Genomic DNA, 18,327 nt, shown 5'->3' with positions numbered 1-18,327 from the left:
TTTTTTTCAAACAAATTCAATCCTAAATTTTTAAAATAACATTATATTTATTGAGATAATTAACCAATTATAGGGACACATCTGCTTTTGTGACAAATTAACAACTCAAGAAATACAATAAATCTCTTCCCAACACAGTGTTTTCCTCCTTTTTTCTGGTTATAGGCAACCCCCAAATAATGCCAATATCTCTTAGCTTACTTTGTCTTTAGTAACAACACAATGAAAGTTTCTAACTCTTTCAATTTTAGAAATTCAGAGATAAATAAATTCAATTGACTAATGATTTTATTGCAATATAACTCTACACAAGAGTATTATTGTTTTTATCACTTTTATTGGATCTGTTCTCATTTATGTTACATACAGACATGAGATTTCTATCTGGACTAACTTTTGAGTTATACTCAATATACTCTTAAGAAAAGTTATAACAACACAGAGCAGCACGGTTATAAAATTCATTAGGTTTACCAAATTCAACCTCTCATCAGAAACTCCACAGGATTTCCAATAAAATAATCAAAAAGTCATTAGCTCTCAACTAATTAGCTCAAGCCTAAAATGAGTTAAGCTTCGATAAAAAGGGATGACATTACCTATTATACTCACAAGGGTGCACAGGCTTACCTTATTCTTTCTTTAGAATCTCCAAATGTCTCCTTTAAGTTTGTCAAGTCAGGATAATAGCTTTCAGGAGGGGATATTATTTCCACCAAGCCAGAACTGATTTCTTTAGAAAATCTATCATGAGAAAAGTTGGCTGAGTTTAAGTTCTGTGAGATTTTATATCTTAACGATCAATTTATATGTATAACATAAAAATACATTAAAAAAATCTGCTTTTAGCATATTGATAGACAAAGGTAGAGCCACAAGATATTAAACAAGGACCTTTGTATCTCTTTTGTCTTTCCTTTTAAAGTAAAAGATATATCTTTTGGGGGCAACAAGAGATACATTTCAGTGAAGAAACCCATATCAGGACTAATTTCATGATACTGCTCTTAAAACTACAAAGGCAATATTATAAAAACTAATGGTATCTGCAACTGACTAAGCTGTCCATCTGTTTACCTGCTATGTGCCTCACTCACAATAAACTGTTAATAAACCTTTGCAGATTTTTAGACACAGTTTAGCACTGAGGTTTGAAACTGCTACCTGACTAGCTATCCTGACAGCAGAAATTTTTTTTCTTGCTAAACAGAGGGTGAAAGATTTAAGTGATATCATATGACTCTCTATTCACTGTCTTCAAGATTAAAAATTGTTGTTTGATAGTGTTACATATATATGACATTCAAGTCTTTTCCAAAATGAAATACACCAATGTATCCCATCAGGTAACTTGATATATATACACATACTTTATGATAATATAAAAGACCAATGATAGGTGGTCCAGTGAACACTGAACTTCACAGAAAAAATGAACTGTAAAAGAAGGTGTTTTCTTTTGGCAAAAAGCCAAGAGATAATAGTAAATAGAATATTTTCATTTCCATAATTAAGAAGAACTTACTCTTTCTCCAGGTTGGCTACAACACCATTTACATAATCAATATCTGTCTGGGAGAGAAAAAAACAATTATACCAACATTCATGTTTTTAATCTTTTTACCTTTATATTTTATTTAGCTTCTAATTCTGAACTCAAAATTAAATAAATGATTAAAGCATTCATTGAAAACATGAAATTCTCAGACAACTTAGGGGATTTGCACTTCTGTATTCTACTGTATTGCACTGCTATATATTGCAGAGTACTAACCAGTACAATAAGCAGATTTTTAAGTTTTTATTGTTTCCAACTGTCTATGTTCAATTCAGTAGAAAAAAAGTGAGCACAGAAACTACTTCTACTTCTTCTGCAACATCCAAACTCTAAGTAGTGAATAAATAATAGATGCAGAACACTATAGGGAAAGATTTTTCCACTTGGAATCATAAAACCCAGGTTCCAGATTTGCCTCTCTAGCCACTGGCCTGTATAATCTAAAGAAAGTCACTCTCTGAGCCTCAGTTTCCTATCCTATTTAAAGAAAAAGGGGGGTGGGGTGGGAGGAAACAATACCTCAGACACCATGACATTACATGATAAAGCTATGTAATAAAAAGCAGTGTTATTCTGTATTATTGTTATTATTTTATTATTAAGCTGATAATGAGAAGCCAAGTCAAGAGTACTTTAATAGTCAGAAAAAAACATTCATCAAACCTGTGAACTTCTAAATTATATATACAAGTGGAGAGCCAATACTCCCGACCAATTTTAACTACAGTGACAACTTAAAATGCTCAACTGTTAGAAGGAATCAACGATATCTCTAGTACAATCTATGTTATAAAGACTGCCAAAACACTTAATACTTGAGGAAGATAAGCTTTACCTTTCTGGTTTGTTTTAACACTGGAAATTACAAATCTACTGAATTATAAAAAGTTGATTTAGAGGAGCAAGTAATTCCTATTTTTATTGTTAAAGATGTAGGAGTGAGACAACTTATTAAGACCATATCCTTCAAACTCTTCAAGAACCATGGAAACACAACTAGCACACAGCTCAAAACCCCCCGACCTTCCCCTACGTAAATCCAAACACATCCTACCATTCATCAGGCTATGATTTTAGAGAACATAATCAAGTCTGGTTTATATAACTTTTAATGAGTTTAGTAATACCTGAAATTCAATTTGATAAGCATTTATTGAGAGCCAGTGATTTGCCTAGCCAAGGAAACAGGAATACAGATGAACAAGTCCAGAGTAAGCTATCCAAGAGCGCAGCCAAGAAGAATAAGCTTATGTGAACATAGATCTATTATGGAATGTATAATAAAATTTACGAAATGCAAGTGATCCATATCTAAAACTACACATAATCCTTATGTTGCATGTTAACTGACGGAACTAGCAAAAGATTCACTTAAGCGACGGTAACTGATGTCACCATTATATGCCAGAAGCGATCCTACCTGGTATCAGCCAAGGGAGTTGTTGTGGGGCTCCTCTGAAGAAAGTAAACATATAACTGGCCTAGAAACACACAGCCAGGCCAGTCTGTCCCCATTCGGGCCTCTACTTGCCTCTCCCCAACTCTTAAATGTTGGACATAAGACAGGCATTCTCTGAGATGTTGGGGGCTTTACTGCTTTAAATTAAAAGAACGCTTTTTCCTGAAATCTTTTTTAAAGATCTGTGGAGACTTTTTTAAAGGTACTATTTTTGTTTTTACTTCCATTTCTCTAGGAGGTGGGTCAAAAAGGATCTTGCTGTGATGTATGTCCTAGTGTGTTCTGCCTATGTTTTCCTCTAAGAGTTTGATAGTGTCTGGCCTTACATTTAGGTCTTTAATCCATCTGGAGTTTATCTTTGTGTATGGTGTTAGGCAGTGTTCTAATTTCACTCTTTTACGTGTAGCTGTCCAGTTTTCCCAGCACCACAAAAATAAACAATGGGACCTAATGAAACTTAAAAGCTTTTGCACAGCAAAGGAAACCATAAATGAAACGAAAAGACAACCCTCAGAATAGGAGAAAATATTTGCAAATGAAGCAACTGACAAAGGATTAATCTCCAAAATATACAAGCAGCTCATGCAGCTCAATATCAAAAATAACAAAAAACCCAAGCCAAAAATGGGCAGAAGACCTAAATAGACATTTCTCCAAAGAAGATATACAGATTGCCAACACACACATGAAAGGATGCTCAACATCACTAATCATTAGAGAAATGCAAATCAAAACTAAAATGAGGGCTTCCCTGATGGCACAGTGGTTGAGATTCTGCCTGCCGATGCAGGGGATACGGGTTCGTGCCGTGGTCCAGGAAGATCCCACATGCCGCAGAGCAGCTAGGCCCGTGAGCCATGGCTGCTGAGCCTGCGCTTCTGGAGCCTGTGCTCCACAACGGGAGACGCCACAACAGTGAGAGGCCCATGTACCGCAAAAAAAAAAAACTAAAATGAGATATCATATCATCTCACACTGGTCAAAATGGCCATCATCAAAAAATCTACAAACAATCAATGATGGAGAGGGTGTGGAGAAAAGGGAAGGCTCTTGCACTGTTGGTGGGAATGTAAATTGATACAGCCACTATGGAGAACAGTATGGAGGCTCCTTTAAAAACTAAAAATAGAACTACCATACGACCCAGCAATCCCACTACTGGGCATATACTCTGAGAAAACCATAATTCAAAAAGAGTCAGGTACCAAAACGTTCATTGCCGCTCTATTTACAATAGCCAGGACATGGAAGCAACCTAAGTGTCCATCAACAGATGAATGGATAAAGAAGATGTGACACATATATACAACGGAATATTACTCAGCCATAAAAAGAAACGAAATTGAGTTATTTGTAGTGAGGTGGATGGACCTAGAGTTTGTCATACAGAGTGAAGTAAGTCAGAAAGGGAAAAACAAATACCATATGCTAACACATATATATGGAATCTAAAAAAAAAAAAGTTCTGAAGAACCTAGGGGCAAGACAGGAATAAAGACACAGACGTAGAGAATGGACTTGAGGACATGGGGAGGGGGAAGTGTAAGCTGGGATGAAGTGAGAGCATGGCACGGACTTATATATACTACCAAATGTAAAACACATAGCTAGTGGGAAGTAGCTGCGTAGCACAGGGAGATCAGCTCGGTGCTTTGTGACCACCTAAAGGGGTGGGGTAGGGAGGGTGGGAGGGAGACGCAAGAGGGAAGAGATATGGGGTTATAAGTATACGTATAGCTGATTCACTTTGTTATAAAGCAGAAACTAACACACCATTGTAAAGCAGTTATACTCCAATAAAGATGTTTAAAAAATAAAAAAAGGTAATATTGTCCTCCAATTCTGAGAACATATCCGTGAACCTATAAATGAGATATGTATATTCTTTGGGTATGTGAGTGATAATGACTGGGACAGGTGGGAAAAAGAGTAGACATACATAGCAAAAGAAGAAAGAGCATTCCCCCCACCCCCAGAGAAATCAAGTCTTCTTCATGGTTAAGTAAAATTAAATTTTTAAAATTAAAACTAAAGGATTTATTAATACATACCGCAACATGGATGAACCTTGAAAACACTATGCTAAGTGAAAGAAGCCAGTCACAAAGGACCACACATTTCATAACTGCACTTATATAAAATGTCCAGTATTTTTAAAATATCTATAGAGACAGAAAGTAGATTAGTGGTTGTCTAGGGCTGGAGGGAGAGCAGTATTAATGGGTAATGGCTAAGGGGTGCAGAAATTTCTCTTTGAGGTGATGAAAATCTTCCAGAAATTGATTAAGATGATGGCTACAGAACTCTGGCTTTAAATAGGTGAGTTGTATGTTATGTGAATTCCAAAAAATAAGTAAATAAATAATCAAAAACTAAGAGATAGAAAAAAAGTTAAATGTAAAAAAAAATATATATTTCAGATTGTGCGTACAGAACTATGGGTCAAGCAGCTTCTCTTAGGGTTGTATAAGGAAAAGTGTAAGAAGCATAAAAGCAGGTTCAAGTAAGTCACTAATACTGACACACCAATTCATCAGCATAGAGTCATACACACGTACCAATTCATCAGCATATACACCTGGCTTAAGAATCCATTTTACCAGTAGTGTATAAATTAGATGAAATGACAGTAATAAATTCCAATTTTTACTCTAAATCAATAATTTACAAAGTCCAACTGGAAAAGAAATAATTCTTTGCCAAATGTCACGGCGGTCAGGAAACTGTAACAAAGTCATATGATTTCAGGGAAACTTTCAATTAAAATCAATATATAAAACAACACATCACTTTTTAATATGCTATAGCTGTTGTGTTCAGTAATACTGCAAAGAACAAATATGTGAAATAGAAATCTGAGTGAAAAGATACTTTTAGAAATAAATTATAGAAATTTATTTCTAATGGCCCAAAGAATAAAACAGAATGTTAGAGGCAACCTCCTATGAAAGATAAACAAATGTTACAAATGTCAGAAACTTTAAACAGTTACCAGTTGTAAAACAGTTACCCAGATGAAAAAGAAGGAAGAAATTTTATGCACTAGATCAAAAAAAGAACATAAAATTAAAAGGACTGAATTTTAAATAACTTGACGGTAAAAACTGATTTTTTAAAATGTCCTTTATATGTAAATGTACTATCTTCTTTCCAATCATATCATTCCACAAATATTTACTTGGTGTCTACACCATAATTGGGGATATTTATATCCGTATCGTAGCCATATCATCAAGCTCTGAGTTTAGATTAGCAAATAGACAAGATCTCTGCCCTGTGAAATTTAAAATTTGTGGAAGATGCAGTCCATAGAGAAAACCAAAACTATATATATATATATATATATATATATTTATAACTGAATATTAAGTGCTATATAACTAGTATGCAATAATAGAGAAAAGGAAGCAACCTTTTTAAACAGGATAGTCAAAGAAAGTCTGAAGATTTGACATCTGAGCCCAAATCTGATACACATTTCTATTCAAACTGACAAAAATAAACAGAAAATACTAAAAGGAATATTGTAAATTAATTGATATGTTAATTAGGGTTTTGCCTCTGCCCTTAGACAGGGTATGTGCAAGATAATCCACTGGAATAGATCATAGCGTAAAATTTTCTATTTTGTATATATTTTAGAGGGTATAATAATATGCTATTATTATACACATGTACAGACTGGGGGGTGCTGCTCAATGCGATGCTGTGCTGGAAAAGACAAGTCCTGGTGAGACAGGAAGGTTGAATTAGTCAAACAGGCCACCAGGTGGTCACTGGAAATAGGCCTAAAAATAAGGATGATATCCACCACCTTTGCTGGTTAACTTCTAAATAACCTCTGATGGCTTTATATCACTCAGTTGATAGCTCTGTTCCAAGTCTTCCCTATCCTTGTTCCTAGTGGCCAAATTTTCCTCTAGTTATGGGTCACTTGTTTTGGGCTCCTTGGCATACTGGTTAACAATAACAATTTTTTATTTGATACTGGACATTACAAATGGACACAGCTGAGTGTCTTGATTTTGCTGTCTTCTTTTAGAAAGCGCTGAGCTTTATTCCAGCAGGCAGTTACTTGCGGATCAGTTGATCCTTAAAGGCCTCTAAGCTTTGCTGGGGCGGGTTGAGAGTAACTCCTTCAAGGATGACCGCTCCCTTTGGCGTCTCCACTGAACGCCCTGGGTTATCACCAGGGGCTTTTACCGTTCTGGCTGGTCTACCTCATCCAGTGTGAACAACAGGATATGATCAGGTTACAGCTCCCTGGTCATCCTCTTTCCAAACCTGTGGAGCTTCACCCTGTGTATGTGGGTCCCCATCCAACAAAGACTCAAAGGCACCATCATTTTCTGTTCAGCGTCTCTGTTCTGGAACTCTGTTCTGCAATTTCCAGCTGCTCTCTTCGGGATGCCCCTTCCTGCAACGTGACCTGGAAATATCTCCAGGCAGAAAGCTGGGGCAATCGTGGCGCTCATTTCTCTCTCTCTCAGGGAATCACATCCTGCACAGCCTGCTGTCCACTGTCTGAGAACAACTGGATTGTATATTTTGTCTAGCTTTTTAGTTGCTTATAGCACGAAGGTAAGTCCAGTCCTAATTAACTCCATCATGGCTGGAAGCAGAAGTCATTTTTATATAATAAAGAACCAATGAGAATTCCAGAAAGATAATGGGTACAAGTGACAAATCAAAAGGCCTAAAATGACAGGCCTGTGCCAGAATGGGGCTGGCAGCTCATAATAAATTTTGTTTCCCTAGGGGTCCAAGGAAAAGCTATTCCTATACACCTAGTGCTTGGTTTTAAGGTTCTTTAAATTCAGATGTGCAGATGCACCAACAAAGGCTAACAAATACCACAGTTAGCTTGTAGTTTCTAAAATAGTCAAGCTGTTCAAAGATAAGAGTAAGAAAGCGGAAGTTAAAAGGATACACAAGAGGGGCTTCCCTGGTGGCGCAGTGGTTGAGAATCTGCCTGCTAATGCAGGGGACACAGGCTCGAGCCCTAGTCTGAGAAGATCCCACATGCTGCGGAGCAACTAGGCCCGTGAGCCACAACTACCGAGCCTGCGCTCCGCGACAGTGAGAGGCCCGCGCACTGCGATGAAGAGTGGCCCCCACTTGCCACAACTAGAGAAAGCCCTCGCACAGAAACGAAGATCCAAAATAAAATAAAATAAAATAAAAAATATAAATAAATAAATAAAAGTGTATTAACAACTTTACAAATTTTGAATAAATTAAAAATATTTTTAAAAAAGGATACACAAGAGAAAAAAAGAAACCTACTTCTTCATTTTCAATATATCTCTCATAGCCTTTCTTCTTTTCCTTCTCCCAACAGTCAGCTGATGCTACAGCAACAGTTCGCAAACTTTTGTGATCAGAACCCATTCAGTGCAAAATATGTTCCTAGTTTGATGATTTCTCACCACCTCCAAGCCTAGCCTGGATTATACCAAGTTTTCTAAGTAGCCTCCTCGCTTCTGCCCTTTCCAAAGCATCCACTGTGATCCTTTTAAAAGGTGAGTTATACCAAAAATGCACAACTGCAATCTAATCATGAGAAAACATCAGACAGACCCAAATTGAGACATTCTACAAAATAACTGACTAGTACTCATGAAAAGTCTCCGAGTTCATGAAACACAAGAAAAGACTGAGGAACTGTCAAAGGTAGGAGGAAATTGGACTTCCCGGTGGCACAATGGTTAAGAATCCGCCTGCCAATGCAGGGGACACGGGTTTGAGCCCTGGTCCGGGAAGATCCCACATGCCGCAGAGCAACTAGGCCCATGCACCACAACTACTGAGCCTGCGCTCTAGAGCCCACGCACCACAACTACTGAGCCCACGTGCCGCAACTACTGAAGCCCGCACGCCTACAGCCTGTGCTCCGCAACGAGAAGCCACTGCAATGAGAAGCCCGCGCACCGCAACAAAGAGTAGCTCCCGCTCGCCGCCACTAGAGAAAGCCCGTGCACAGCAACGAAGACCCAACACAGCCAAAAATAAATAAATAAAATTTTTTAAAAGGAGGAAATTAAGGAATTCGAACAACTAAATGCAGTGTGATATTTTGGATTGTACACTGGAACAGACAAATGACCTTAGGTGGAAAAACGTGGAATGTGAATAATGTCTACAGTTTGGCTAATAGTATTATATCAATGTTCATTCCCTGGTCTTGATTATTTGGCTACATAAGATGTTAACTTTAGAGCAGTGAAGGGAATACTCTGCATTACTTCTGCAACTTTTCTGTAAATCTAACTTATTTCAAAATAAAATTTTTTAGGGGCTTCCCTGGCGGCGCAGTGGTTGAGAGTCTGCCTGCCGATGCAGGGGACACGGGTTCGTGCCCCGGTCCGGGAAGATCCCACGTGCCGCGGAGCGGCTGGGCCCGTGAGCCATGGCCGCCGAGCCTGCGTGTCCGGAGCCTGTGCTCCGTCGCAACGGGAGAGGCCACAACGGTGAGAGGCCCGCGTACCACAAAAAATAATAATAATAAATTTTTAAAAATAAAGTTTTTTAAAGTGCCTTCAAAGACAAACAAACGTTACGTCAAGTGTCTTCTCTACTTGAAACCCTCAAACTGCTGGATTAGCAGTTCACGAGACAGACCCACTCCCTGTTTTCATAAAGTAAAATTTTACTGGAACACAACCCCATCCTTTCATTTACATATTGTTTCTGGTGTTTTCGGGGCTACAACAGCAGAGTTGAACAGCTGCAACAGAGACTGTGTGGCCTGCAAAGCCTAAAATAGTTGTCATGTGGCCCTTTACAGAAAACCTTTGCCACAGTTCCCTGACTGAGGGTAAAAGCAAAGTTCTCACTATGGCCTGTCGTGTCCTCAGTGATCTGGCCCGACCTACTCCTCCTCTGCCGGCCTCCTACTGCTAAGCCCCTCACCTTTTCTGCTCCAGCCACACAGGCCTCTCCTTGCTGTTTCACAAAATGTGAAATTCCTAAAAGGACATCAGTAACCAGACAAGTGCACAACCATTTATTTACAGTAATGTTCAATACAATGCTGAAAAGCATAGCAAAAGTGTGGAAACAGTCTCAATCGGTCTGTCAATCAGAAATTAAATAAAGTATGATAAAACCATACAATGGAATGCAATATAGCCATAACAATGATGGTGTGATAGCTATTCACTTTACCATGGGAAAATGTCCATGATATTAAGAAATATACAGAACAATTCCATTTATATATATGTATCCAGCCATAGGAAAAATTTCTTAAGATATATATATTTCAGAATAGCAATAGTAGTTATATCTACATGGAGGAATTACAGGTAATTTTTCAATATACATTTCTGTAATTGTTTTGAACAATATACATGTGTTTGCTTTTTATATTAAAGAAGACACAAGAACATTTTCATTAAAAAAAAAAAAAAAAAGACAGGAAACACTGAAAAGTTGGGAATCAGTGGGCCAGAACCAGATGAGGTTATAAATCTTCTCACATTCTGAAATTCTATATAATAATTAAGGAAATATTTACTCTAGGGTGCTTGTTCATCATTAAAAAAAAACCTCCTCAAGATTTATTCTTTCCCCGTATCTTTTGAGGAGACTAAAATATAAGCAATATAATAATTATAATTAACACGGTATTTGACTTTTTAAATAATAATGTGGCTGCATCTTGGGAGTACAGAGAAGGGGTAGAGAGAATAAAGAGATGATAAAACCCCAGCCTACACTAAACCTTTCTCAGGTTTCAAAACTCCCAAAGAACATCAATGCAAATCTTCAAATACAGGTCCTAGAGCCAGAAATGGGGACTCACTGTTCATAAAGATCTATGAATATAGTATTATCCTATGAACAAGATATTACCATTCCTGGACTGTAACTGCACAAGAGACATTAAGGCAAACACAAGTTAAACTTACATTTAACTATCAGATGGAATATACTACCTAAGCTTTACTCATCACACTTTATAAAAAATGTTTATAAAAGCATTATTCAAAATATGGTTTCAACTGTTACAGATTTTATGTGGTAAAAAAAAGAGCAACAAATAAATAATTACCTCTCCTACGAAGACTACTATAACACAGTCCAACTTCTCTTCAGGATACAGATTATCAATAAGGGAATGAAGAGTTTCTATGAGGTAAGATTTAACTTCTCTCTTCACTGTGGGAACTCCCATTACTATTGAAACTGAAACAAAATAATGATAGTAATTATATTAAAAGATTTTGCAAAGACAATGCAGAAAAACACCACTGTTTTACAAGTATTATACCCTCTCAAACTGATAGAAATAATTGGGGGAATCAAAATATACTACATTGAAAGAAAGAAAAATAATCAAAGAATATGGGGCACACCTATTATACAGTAATTCTTTACCACATGGCTTCTCCATAAGAAAAGAAATAATGTCAAAGAACTGATAAAGATGAAAGACATTAAACCACACATTAAAAATGAACAATGATAAAGTATAAATAACAGATTTTATTATACAACTAAAACTTAGAAACATTAAACACATCTTAAAAATTAAAGTCTCAAAAAAAAAAAAAAAAAAAATTAAAGTCTCACATGTCATGTATAACATGTCCTAAGGAGGACACAACATCACTTCTGTGGTTTTCTTCCCCAATTCATAACCTCAATCTAACCATGAAGAAATGTCAGACAAATCCAAATTAGAGGGACATTCCCCAAAGATCAGGAAAGACAGAGAAAGGATGAGGAACTGTCCCCGACTGGAGAAGACTAAGGGGACATGATAATTACATGAAATATGGGATCCTGAGTCAGATCCTGGAACAGATTAAATAATAATAACAATAAAATGACAAACTAAGAGCTAAGGTTACCAGCATAGAATCAATGTTAATTTCCTGGTTTTGATCATTGTACAATAGCTATATAAGGTGTGAACATTTACGGAAACTGGGTGAGGTATATGGAAACTGTGTACTATTCATGCAACTTTTTTTAAGTCTAAAATTACAGTCAGTTCTACTATAATGCTTGCTCTGAAATGCAAATTGTTCCTACATGATTAATACATTAGAGAACAATTTGAGCATGAAGTCAATTTCACATCTGCTTTTATGCAATTTCTCCCCTGGGACAAACACTTACTAGGTGAACATAGAAAGTGGTACCCATTTGAACTGAGTTCAGATTACTGAACCAAGCCATGCAGAAATACCCAAAATGCACAGCTGCCTCAGTTCACTGCATGCTGTGAACCACAGCTGTCTACACCTGATGTTACAACTTCCTGCCGGATTTCAGTCAATCCGCTTTGTACCACTTCACAAAAAGCTTCCAAGCTGCAGTCCTTCTGAAGCCCACTTTAACAAGCAAACCTCAAGTTTTTTTCAAGATAGAATACCGTATTTATTGTAGTATTTATGCATTTTGCCATCATTTAATACGTGCAAAATTGTGCCACTGCTTTTATTAGCTTATCTTTTCTTTATGTGTAACTGACAAAGCTTGAGTGTTGTGATCCTAACACCCCATTTTTCTCCTTTTATTGCACCATTTTGCATAGCACAGTATTATTTGGGAACACATATGTTATATTAGAGTACTTCACAGTTAGTTTTTAAATGTAATATCTTTAAAAGTCTTAGGGACTTCCCTGGTGGTACAGTGGTTGAGCCTCCGTGCTTCCACTGCACGAGGCATGGGTTCAATCCCTGGTCGGGGAACTAAGATCCCGCATGCTGCGCAGCATGGCCAAAAAATTTTTTAAATAAAAACATAAAATAAGAAAGTCTTAGTATCCTAAGTGCTACAGATCAGTAAAGAAGTATTTGGCAAAAGTTGAAATTAAGTCTTAATTATGTAACAATTTATTGGAGATACTACAAATCACTTAGAGGTCATAGAATTCTAAAATTAGAAGGAAGTGTAAAGATCATGGGTCCATGATTCTACCACCACGATTCTGAAGTTCTAAGGTCTAAATAGCTTAAGGGAGTCCCCCAAGTTTGCATACCGCATTCCTCTCTTCCATTTTGGGATGACGAGTTTCCAAGGGCTCAAAAAACAGATTTGCTATATTTGTTCTGAACATGTGCATTGAACACTTATTAAATGCAAGGCATTATTTTAGGTGTTAGGAATATAACAGCATAGATAAGGTCCCTGCCGTCATGGGACCTTTCTTACATTCTACAAGGGGGAAAAAGATAAATAATTTTAGAGGGTGATATGTAGTATATGAATTAAAACATGGCAATATTAGAAAGAGTGGGGGGGGGAAGTACCTCTACAGATAGTGTAGTCATGGAAAGACTCTGCTATCAACTGAGCTTGTACTTAATGATGACAAAGAGAAGAGAAAGAAGATGAGGAAACAGCTAGGCACTGAAGAGAGGATGATCTGAACAGTCAAGCAATAGCAAGAACAGAATGTCTCTAAAGCAGAATCAGCCTAGATTCAGAGGAATTAGTTAGGGATCTGATCACATATACCCTTAAACTTAGTTTTAATTCTGAGGGCAAGAGAAAGCCACTGTAAGGTTGTAAGCAGGGGAGTGACAACATCCAATTTGTAATTTTAAAAGATTACCAAATTTTACAGAGAATAGACATAAAAGTGTTAACAAGTATAAAAGTATTTTGGAGAGATCAGTTAGGAAGGTAGTGCAGTAATTTAAGGAAAAGATGGTGGTTTGAATTAGGATGTTTGAAGTTGGAGATGAGTGAACAGATCTGTGATCCACTGCGGAGACCCTCACCAATGGGGCTTATGGCTGACAGAGATAAGGGAAGGGGAGGGTCGAGGATGACCTGAGTAAGTGGCCATGGGGTCTCTTACTGAGAATAACACACCTAAGGGGGAAAGGGCTCCCAGTCAAGATTTCTGTTTTGACCATGTTACTCTGAGATGCCTAGAGACAGGATGGGTTACCCCGGAAGCAAATTTCCATATACGTTAATCTACCTCAGAATTTTAAAATATTTAGAATATACATTAAAAGAGTATAAACTATGCTAGGAAGCATTTCTATGAAATGTTAACGCCTATGAAGTTCAAAAACTTTGTTCACAGAAAAAGCAAAATCCATGCTGACTCTAGTGTAGGCAAAGAAAAATGGCATAAAGTAATAATGCAAATTCTCTATTCCCTACCAGTCTTAAGTTGTACTGTTTCTGTTTTAAGTTTAGATGGCATGTTTAGAGAGGAAGCCACTTCTCCCAAATAGACTGTTTTGGAGCTGAAATTTAAATTCTTTAGTTTAAACCAAGGCACTCAAGGACTCCAAAAGCACTAAAAAGGAAAGTACTAATTTCGGCTACATCTACAGAATTAGAGTATCCATGCTGGGGTAATTCACAGAATACCGCAAAAAAAAGACAGCTTTTCCTGCCTTCTGGGCATGTTGTAAGGTTCCCTTAGGTTGGGGAGCTGGGGGAAGGGGATGTGACTAGTAACAGACAATGAGTCACCCCCATGTGTAACTCACTGCTGAACACATATAACTGCAGTGTGAAATCCTTCCTGCTCAGTAGAGCCACTGGGAACATTCAATATGGCAAATGCGCCATCAGCCTGGATCTCTTGAGTGGTCAGTGATGTACAAGGCTCCCTGCTAACCCTGATGAATGTGTACTTTAGCAGAAATAAATAAATAAATAAACCTTAAATTACTTAAATTTCTGAGATTTGGGGGTTGTTAGTTACCACCTCATAACCCAGCCTGTCCTATTTGATACAATTGTTCTTCTATGGTTTATAATGCAGAAAACGAATGTATTCTAAGGGGTCAGAGTTCAGAAGAAAACATGTTAGCAACATAAACAATGGCGCCACATCATCCTTTAAAGGAGCAAGGTGGATTGAGGATCCAAACAGAAACAGAGCCCAAGGGCTGGACAGAGTACTTTGTTTCACTGACGCACCGTCCAATACTTCCTATTCAAGTATTAACTGTGCATCTGTAATACATCTGTTACGTACCAGACAATCTAAAACTGTCATAAGAAAGGCAAGGCCACTGCCTCATGGAGTTTATAATTTGACAGAGCTATCATCTGTTGTATCAGTTTTTTTTTCAACTTTCTCAAGAAGTTTCCAAATTCTAGTACTTATTTCCTTTAAAATCAAGAAAAATTTAGGAACAATCTTAATTTGGCGTTCTTGATCTTCAATTCCTCAGTCTACCTTCAGTTAAAACTAAGTTACTTTCCTTTTTAAATATTTATTGCTAGTCAAATATTTTAGCCTATCATGCTTCCTTATGGTTTTAGTCAATTATTCCTCATTTCTTCCCTTATGTCCTATGACAATTTTTTTTCCTCCTGCTGCTTAGTTGCACCTTCTCTGTCTCTGTCTTCACCTTTCTCTTTCCTGAAATGAACGGCTAGAGAACCTTGAAGGCTAAGTCCTGGGCCCTAGGTGACTTCCTCCACCTCTATCCTCAACAACCTGTCACTTGCAAACGATGATTCATAAAATTAAATCTAATTCAGATGTCTCTTTTGAGTTCCAGATCTATATTCCACTACCTATCTTCCACTACAAAACTCAAGATCACCTCCTAACTTAACATATCCAAATTGATGATCCCCTCTTACAAACCAATTCTGCAAATCATTTTCTATTGTCCCCATCTCAAGGAAAAGCACTCACCATCCGTCCAGTTACACGATTCAGAAGCCTAGGACTTATCCTTGACCACTCCCTCTACCTCAGTCCACAAACCCAGTCCCTCACTATGTCCTCCCATGCATGTCCCCATGCATTGCAAACGACTCTAAATCCAATTCTTCATCTCTACCATCAGTACACCCTAGTCCAAGCTTATCCTCTCTCAAGTGGATCATTGCAACAGTCTCTCATCGGGTCCTTCCCACCTGTTCTTCTTCACACATCCTCATTCTTCCCATTGCAGCAAGTGTGATCCCTGAACAATTTAAATCATACACAGTCGTCCTTACTAAGTCCTGCTTAAAACCCTTCATTGGCTTCTTTCTGCTCTTAGGAGAAAAGCCCAAATCCTATAAATGGCCTGCAAAGCCCTGCCTTGACTTGCCCTGACACACCTCTAGCCTCATCTTGTTTCATGCTTCCCCTCAATCTACACGTCAATGACAGTGGCCTTCTTTCATTTTCTAGAATATTCCATGATCCCTTCCATCACAAGGCTTCTGTGCTGCTCTTCTCCTTTTCTGAAATACTCTTTTCTCCCATGTGGGAGACAGCATAATGACCCCCCAAAGATGCCAAAACCCTAATTCCTGGAACTTGTGACTATATTACCCTACATGCCAAAATGACTGTGCAGATGTGATTAAGACTCTTGAGATGGAAGACTATCCTGGCTTATCCAAGCGAGCCCAATGCACTCACAAGGGTCCTTAGGAGAGGAAGGCAGGAGAGTCAGAGTGAGAGAAGATGTGACAATGAAGCAAGAGGGTCAGAGTCAGAGGGAGATTTGAAGATGCTATGCTCTGAAGATGAAAGAAGGGGCCACAAACTAAAGAACGTAGGTGGCCCCTAGGAGCTGGAAAAGGCAAGGAAATGGACTCTCCCCTAGAGCTTCCAGAAGGAACACGCCCCTGTTGACACACTGATTTTAGGACTTCTGACCTCCAAAACCGTCAGATGATAAGTTTGTATTGTCTCGAGTCACCGGGTTTATGGTAAGGTGCTACACAGCAGCAACAGGAAACTAATACACCCATCTTTACCAGTAAACTACTTATTCCTCTGATCTCAGGTCAAATGTATTTTTCAAGACTTCCCTAAACTCCTTAATTAATAGCCCTTCTATTCACTCTCAAATCAACCTTTATATCACTAATGTTGTAACTGTACAATTATTTATATAATTGATTAACCGACTAACGCATTCTCCTTTAGTAGAATGAAGCTCGCAAGACTAGGAATCATGTCCAATCTTGTGTAACAAAGCACACAAAAGTGCCCATGGATTTTCTTTTTTAACTTCAGCAAATACTTAAAGAACTACCTGCTGTCCTCTACTAATCAGTAATGCCATTTTGGTAGGTAACCTGTGGAGGGTCTTTTCTCAGCCATCCTGCTTAGAATGGACCCTTCATCTGAAGACATGCGTGTTTCTGCAACTGAAAGCAATTTTCTTCTATTATTCGTTTGATTGTTTCTCCCCTTCACTCTGTTCTCTTCTTCTGAAATTCCTATTAGGTAGATGTTAGAATGTGTGCCTATCCCAATTCTTTGTGCCCTTTATGTTGCATTCTGGAAGAACTACACAGCTCAATCTTTCTGATCACTAATTCGATCTTCAGCTGTGTCTATTCTGCTTATCAGACCATTTATATGGAAAATTAAAATATAATTATTGACATAAAAACACAAAGATTTCTAACTGATCCTTTTATAATAGTCACTTATGAGTTGTCCTTTCTCACCCCTCTGAAAATATTTTATGTTTTATTTTTATATTGTATTCTGTGTGCTCTACAAGTCATTTGAGTCATTCATGATGTTGGTCTTCTTAAGTGTTTGGGAACCCTAGTTGTATAAGATGGCCCTTTACCCATCTGTAGTTGCTGTGTCTGTTTACTGCAGCCTGCCTCTGTAAATCTGTGGGAGCATCTGGACGTGGTGTGGGTGGGAGTTTTTTGTTCTGGACGTGAGAATTCCAACCCCTCTGCTGAGCGGGTCAGTAGCTGCCTCCAGCACAATTCTCCCTCCTTACCCTTAGGAAGGCTTAGCTGGTCTGAGTGCTGATCCTTAATCAGCCTGACTGCTGAAGAACACAATTCTTAGCAAAAAACACTTTTCTCTGATCTAAAAAACTGAAGTTCTTAATATAAAGTGCCTAGATAGGTTTTAGGGCTCCACAAAACCCCAGAAATTACATACAAAATTACTTTTTCTATGTGTATTTTTCTAAGTAGAAGGTTGATAACTTTCCTAAGATAGCCAAAGGGTTCTATTACTCTAAAAATATTACGAACCATTGCTGAAAGATTTTTAATGTAACTCTGTGGGTTGTCTGGTTTTTTCCCCCAAGTTGTCTGCTTTTTCTACCTTTAAAAAACAGTTTCAACTTAATAAGAATGTTAACCACTGAAAAGCTGGGCGACCAAGATTGTATTACATTTATGATGGATAAAGTCATAAACAAATGGGCTAGAATAAGCATCTTCAAAAAAGAAAGAGAATGTCACATTCATAAAATAAGAAGAGCTGACTATAAAAGAACTTACTAGAGACTTTGGAAGTTTTAAATAACTTTAAAAATACTTCTACATTCTTTTCATTTGCTTCTTATTCATGAGGAAACAGTCTAAACCAAAAAATGCATGAAATGGC

General features: G+C 37.7%; 1 protein-coding gene across 5 annotated transcripts in view; it reads right to left on the bottom strand.

Moving 5' to 3' along the window:
- The window catches only part of MGAT4A (alpha-1,3-mannosyl-glycoprotein 4-beta-N-acetylglucosaminyltransferase A), a 105,375-nt gene that overhangs the window by 34,994 nt on the left and 52,054 nt on the right, over positions 1-18,327 (bottom strand). For all 5 annotated transcript variants that reach the window (XR_010835354.1, XM_067007137.1, XM_059078500.2 and 2 more), the window contains 3 exons: positions 11,074-11,207; positions 1,526-1,572; positions 631-744 (listed from right to left, as the gene is read on the bottom strand). Coding sequence is in view for 4 of the 5 variants with exons in the window: in XM_067007137.1 (XP_066863238.1) it covers positions 631-744; positions 1,526-1,572; positions 11,074-11,207 (295 nt within the window). In the remaining variant the exon portion in view is untranslated. The remainder of the gene's footprint in view (positions 1-630; positions 745-1,525; positions 1,573-11,073; positions 11,208-18,327) is intronic.

This window comes from Kogia breviceps, chromosome 11 (genome assembly GCF_026419965.1).
Source record: "Kogia breviceps isolate mKogBre1 chromosome 11, mKogBre1 haplotype 1, whole genome shotgun sequence".
In the NCBI taxonomy this organism is placed as follows: Eukaryota; Metazoa; Chordata; class Mammalia; order Artiodactyla; family Physeteridae; genus Kogia; species Kogia breviceps.
This window is presented reverse-complemented; position numbering and strand designations above follow the sequence as displayed.